General features: G+C 36.5%; 1 protein-coding gene across 1 annotated transcript in view; it reads left to right on the plus strand.

The window, feature by feature from the left end:
* Positions 1–2,352, plus strand: part of SPC25 (SPC25, NDC80 kinetochore complex component) — a 28,644-nt gene extending 26,292 nt beyond the window's left edge. The window contains exon 7 of the mRNA XM_008072846.2: positions 2,189–2,352. Coding sequence (XP_008071037.1) covers positions 2,189–2,313 — 125 coding nt within the window. The 3' untranslated portion in view covers positions 2,314–2,352. The remainder of the gene's footprint in view (positions 1–2,188) is intronic.
* The last annotated feature ends 3,113 nt before the right edge of the window (positions 2,353–5,465 follow it).

A 5,465-nucleotide genomic window follows, 5' to 3' on the forward strand; every position in this document is an offset into this window, starting at 1 on the left:
CTCAGTGGCTCAGCCTGTAATCCCAGTGCTTTGGGAGGCTGAGGTGAGTGGATTGCCTGAGCCTGCGGGTTCGAGACCCGCTCGGGCAACTTGGCGAGACCTTATTTCTACAATAAATCAAAAAATTAGCCGGGCGTGGTAGCGCGCCTGTAGTTCCAGCTACTTGGAAGGCTGAGGCGGAAAAATCACCGGAGGCTAGCAGGTTGAGGCTGCGGTGACCGGGAGCAGCCACTGCACTCCAGTCTGGGTGACACAGTGAGACTCCAACTCAAAAAAAAAAAAAAAAAAAGGATGTGACTATAGTATTGATTTATAGATATTATCTAGGAACCTTACTAAAGACCATTTTCAGGATGTCACAGTACCACAGTGGCTGAAAAGTCTAGAAAATCAAAGAACACTGCATTTCATATGCAAATATGAGTTGTCCTTTTAGAGAACTTAAAAAGAAAAAGCTAAAGTTAAAGGATATGACTGCCTAAGTGTGAATATTATACTTTTCCAAATAGGTGGTTTTAAAATCAAATATAAAACCATCAGAATTTAATAATTTATTTTCCCAAAAATAAATTTTTAAAAAAACTACCCCACCCTGAAAATCTCATGCATTAATAATATAGATTAGTTGCTGATTCTGCAGCAGGTCAAAGGCTGATGATTTATGAGGAATATATGATTGAAGACCAGGTGTGGTGTGACTCACGCTTATAATCCCAGCACTTTGGGAGGCCAAAGTGAGGGGATTGCCTGAGCCCACAGGTTCGAGAACAGCCTGGGCAACTTGGCAAGACCTCATCACTACAATAAGTCAAAAAATTAGCCAGGCGTGGTAGCACGTGCATGTGTTTCTGGCTACTTGGAAGGCTGAGGCGGAAGGATCACCCAAGCCCAGAAGGTCAACTCTGGGGTGGCTGTGAGTGTATCACTGCATTCCAGCCTGGGTGACAGTGAGACTCCCCAACTCAAAAAAAATATATGATTGAAAATAGTATGAACAAGAAGAGTATAGAAATATATTTGTCTCTTTTTTAATCTTCTAATGCCCTTATACAAGTAATCCTTAATTTACTGGAATTCACAGAAATGGTTCTTAGCTCATCACACCTGTTATCATCTTAACACATGTATACCTGACAGACGGTCAGGTGAACTGCTGACTAGGCATTTTGCTGTTCCCTAGTGTCTTAGTTCCTATTCTTATGGAATTAATATTTTGGAACTCTAATCCATATACAAATGTTTGTTGTTTTCTCTAGATAAATATCTTCCAATATAATGAGTTAGATTTTTTTTTAAAAAAAACCCAGAAGACCTCTTACCTAGCTTTTCTATTTTCTCTAAATTGGATATTCTCTATTGCAACATAGATATAGCATATTAAAATGGTATCTACAGGATAAGTTTTGAACTTTCTCCTTGCTGTTTTTCCTCTGCTGTGGTCCTAAGTAATCTATACCACAGAGACCTTGTTTCCTAAGTATTCTGTACCACAGAGCGGAAATCTGATGTGGTTGAATTTCTTTCCCTTGAACAAAAGGACAAGATTGATGGGAGAGGAAGCCCTTTGACAATCCTCACTGGAAACTTCTTCCTAGCATACTAGCTGATGAACTACATATGAGAGCCATTTGGTTACTTGTGGTTTTAATCTCATTTGATTAGTAGGCCCTGTAAATACCACTCTTAGAATAGCAACTACATTTTCTAATGCCTTCTATTTTAAAACTTTAGGTATTTCTATCCATAATTGTAAGTTATTAACATTGGCATTGAACGTTTTATTGTTGTTTTTATCTAGTGGCCAGAAACTGGAAGTCAGGCCAAAGTTTTACAGAGAAAAATGACTTAACATTTAAAACAAACCGTTAAAACAAGTTAAACCACAATGTATAGTTTTAAGAAGATGGGAAAGGGGATTCTGTATCACTGAGCTCTTCAATTCTAGAATACTATCTGTTTAAATTTAAAACATGATTGTAGTACTTAAGATTTTAATATTTAGAGATTAAACAAAGAAGACATCCAAAAGATAGTTAGCATATGAAAACCAAGTGTATCATTTTATGTTCCAAGCATTTCGTTAAAATAGAATGACATTCAAATCAGATGAGAGCATCTAAATCAGAAATACTCCTCTGCCACAAAAAAAATCTCATTCTAATTGTCTTCTATTTTTTTTTTCTTCTAGTGTCAGATAGTGCTCCTCATCTTGAATGCCTAGCAGAATTTCAAGAGAGTGTAAGGAAGACCAACAATTTTTCAGCTTTTCTTGCTAATGTTCGGAAAGCTTTTACTGCTGTGGTTTATAATTAATGTGTAAATAGCATATAAAAACAATATTTTTTTCTTTTCCTTGTGCATATCTTTTTCAAATAATTCTCATTATTTGTTGTCAGCCTATAATTCTTTGGTATTTGTGTAACATTTCTGTGTGATTAATTTCCTTAAATCACAATAGTTCCCTCTTAAATGTGGTTTCACTTTCTATAGTTTCAGTTATCTGAGGTCAGCCATGGTCCAAAAATATTAAATGGGTGAATACCGTACAGAAAGATATTTTGACAGAGAGAAACCATGTTCACATAACTCTTATTAGAGTATATTGTTATAATTGTCCTATTTTATTATTAGCTATTGTTGTTAATCTCATACTGTGTCTAATTTATAAATTAAACTTTATCATGTTTCAGGCATCCACTGGGGGTCTTGTAACATATCCCCCACAGATAAAGGAGGGCTACTGTATTTTGATTAAAATCTTAGAGAAAAAAATTATAATGTGAAACGTGTTTTCTTTTTATTATAAAGATGTGGGATATAATTCAGGGTTAGGTATACAAACTTTGATTATACAGGTACCCTTGTTGATGAGGTATGCTCCTCCTTCCCTTAGCGGATTTCCTCAACTGCCAATCCCAACCCTCTCCCCTACTGCCAATCCCTTTCTTATAGTATTATAATAATTGTTCAAGTTTGCTTATAAGTGAGAATATATGGTACTCTGTTGGTTGAGAAATTGAGGCTTTGCTTCCGGAATCTCTATCCTGTTCCGTTGGTCTATATGCCTGTTCTTGTACCAATACCAGGCAGTTTTGATTACTGTAGCCTTATAGTAAAGTTTGAAGTCTGGAAGTGTGATACCTCCTGTTTGTTTCTTTTGCTAAGGATTGTTTTGACTATTCATGGTCGTTTATGTTTCCATATGGATTTCTGTATTGTCATTTCCAGGTCTGAGAAGAATGATATTGGTAATTTAAAGGGTAATGCATTGTATCTGTAGATTGTCTTTGGTAGGATGGACATCTTAACAACGTTGATTCTTCCTTTCCATGAGCATCGAGTATTTTTCCATTTGTTTGTGTCTTCTTGAATTTCTTTGAGCAGTGTTTTATAGTTCTCATTATAAAGGTCTTTGACTTCTCTGGTTAGGAAGATGCCGAGGTATTTCAATTTTTTGTGGCTATTGTGAATGGGATTGTGCTTTTAATTTGGATCTCTGATTGTTTGTTGTTGATGTATAGGAATGCAACTGTCTTTTGCACATTTATTTTGTACACTGAGACTTTGCCAAAGTCCTTTATCAGTGCAAGCAGGTTTTTGACAGATTCTCTTGGATTTTCAAGGTATAGGATCATATCATCAGCAAAGAGGGATAACTTGACATCCTCTTTTCCTATTTGGATACCCCTGATTTCCTTCTTTTGCCTACTTGCCCTAGCTAGGACTTCCAACACAATGTTGAACAAAAGGGGTGAGAGTGGGCAGTCTTGTCTGGTTCCAGTTTTCAGGGGAAATGTTTCCAGTTTCTGTCCATTTAGCAATATGTTAGCTGTGGTTCATCGTAAATGGCACTTACTATTTTAAGGTATATTCCTTCTATACCTAGGTGTTTGAGGGTTTTTATCAAGAAGGGATGCTGAGTTTTATCAAAAACTTTTTCTGCATCTAATGATATAATCATGTGGTTCTTGTTTTTACATCTGTCAATGTATTTAATTACAGTTATGATCTTGCGAATGTTGAACCAGCCCTGCATCCTGGGGATGAATCCTACTTGGTCATGGTGGATGGTTTTTGAGATGTGTTTTTGGATCTGATTTGCTAGAATCTTATTGAAGATTTTGCACTTATGTTCTTAAGGGATATTGAACTGTAGTTCTCTTTTTTTGTTGAATCTTTACCCGGTTTGGGTATCAGTGTGATGTTAGCTTCGTAAAATGATTTGGGGAGAATTCCATCTTTCTCAATTGCCTGGAATGCCTTCAATAGGTTTGGTATCAGCTCCTCCTTGTATGTTTTGTAGAATTCTGCTGGAAACCACCCAGTCCAGGGCTTTTTTTTGTAGGTAGTTTTCATATGCCAGAGTCCATTTCCTGGGTTGTTACTGGTCTATTTAGTGTCTCAATGTCTTCTTTCATCCTGGGGAGATTGTATGATGTCAGAAAGTCCTCCATTTCATTTAGGTTATCAAATTTGTTTCCATATAGGTGTAAATATGTGTTCTTTTTAAAATAAAGGATAATTAGTATACTACATGGGTTTTATGGTTTTTGTTTAAATGTCAGATGTGCGTAGTTTATGGCTAGGACTAGGAATGGGAATTTGCTACCTCAAGCTGTATCTCAGTGGTTTCCAAGCTTTTGAAGGTCATAGACTCTTAATATTAAAAAAATTAAAAGGGAGAGCCCAACCCAGGGTTGACAAGATTTTAAATAACTTTGTGCTTGGCAAAATAGATAGTACTATCAAACTATCAACCTAATGTCAAAAAAGGATATTTTCATCTTACGCTAAGAAAAATGTACAGCTAGAAAAGGATAATCCTTCACATCTGAAGAAAATTGGCAGTATTTTATAAAATATCTGGAAAGGGATATGTTTTTAAAAATCTAAATGTAGACATTTATAACCAATTTCCATTTTGTAATATTTATGCCGTTTCATTGCAGTCTAGATATAAGTTTGTCATCTTGGGAGTCAATTCACCACAGACTAGCGCTCAAATGTCAACTTGTTCTGGGATTTTGTTTTTGTCACCATCCCCCTTCCTTGCCCATTTGGTTGTATTTAGGGGTGCTGGCTATAGTGGAAGCCATATAGTACTGTTCCAGGCTATCTTGAGCACACCTAAAAGCCACAGAGTAGTGGTCTCCATGCCTTCAGTTGCTTCTCCTGCCTTCTCCCTGAACAGTCTAGGGAAAATGTTCTAACTAGTTACCTAGATAGTGAGAGTAGGAAGGGAGTTTCAGGGCACTCTCTCTGTTACCATTAGAGACAGAAAGGTGTGATACCTTTCCTCACCCATCCTAAGGGTCACGATTGACACTCCTATAGTAAAAAACAGATTAACAAAGAGGCTTAGTGCATTTATTTAATCAAAGTTTTATTGACATGGGGGCCTTTAGAAATAAAGACTTTATGCTTAGGTTTGAGAAGGAATGGATGGCCATGTAGAAATATGATTG

This window comes from Carlito syrichta, unplaced genomic scaffold (genome assembly GCF_000164805.1).
Source record: "Carlito syrichta isolate Samal-C Ts95f unplaced genomic scaffold, Tarsius_syrichta-2.0.1 Scaffold315469, whole genome shotgun sequence".
Taxonomy (NCBI): domain Eukaryota; kingdom Metazoa; phylum Chordata; class Mammalia; order Primates; family Tarsiidae; genus Carlito; species Carlito syrichta.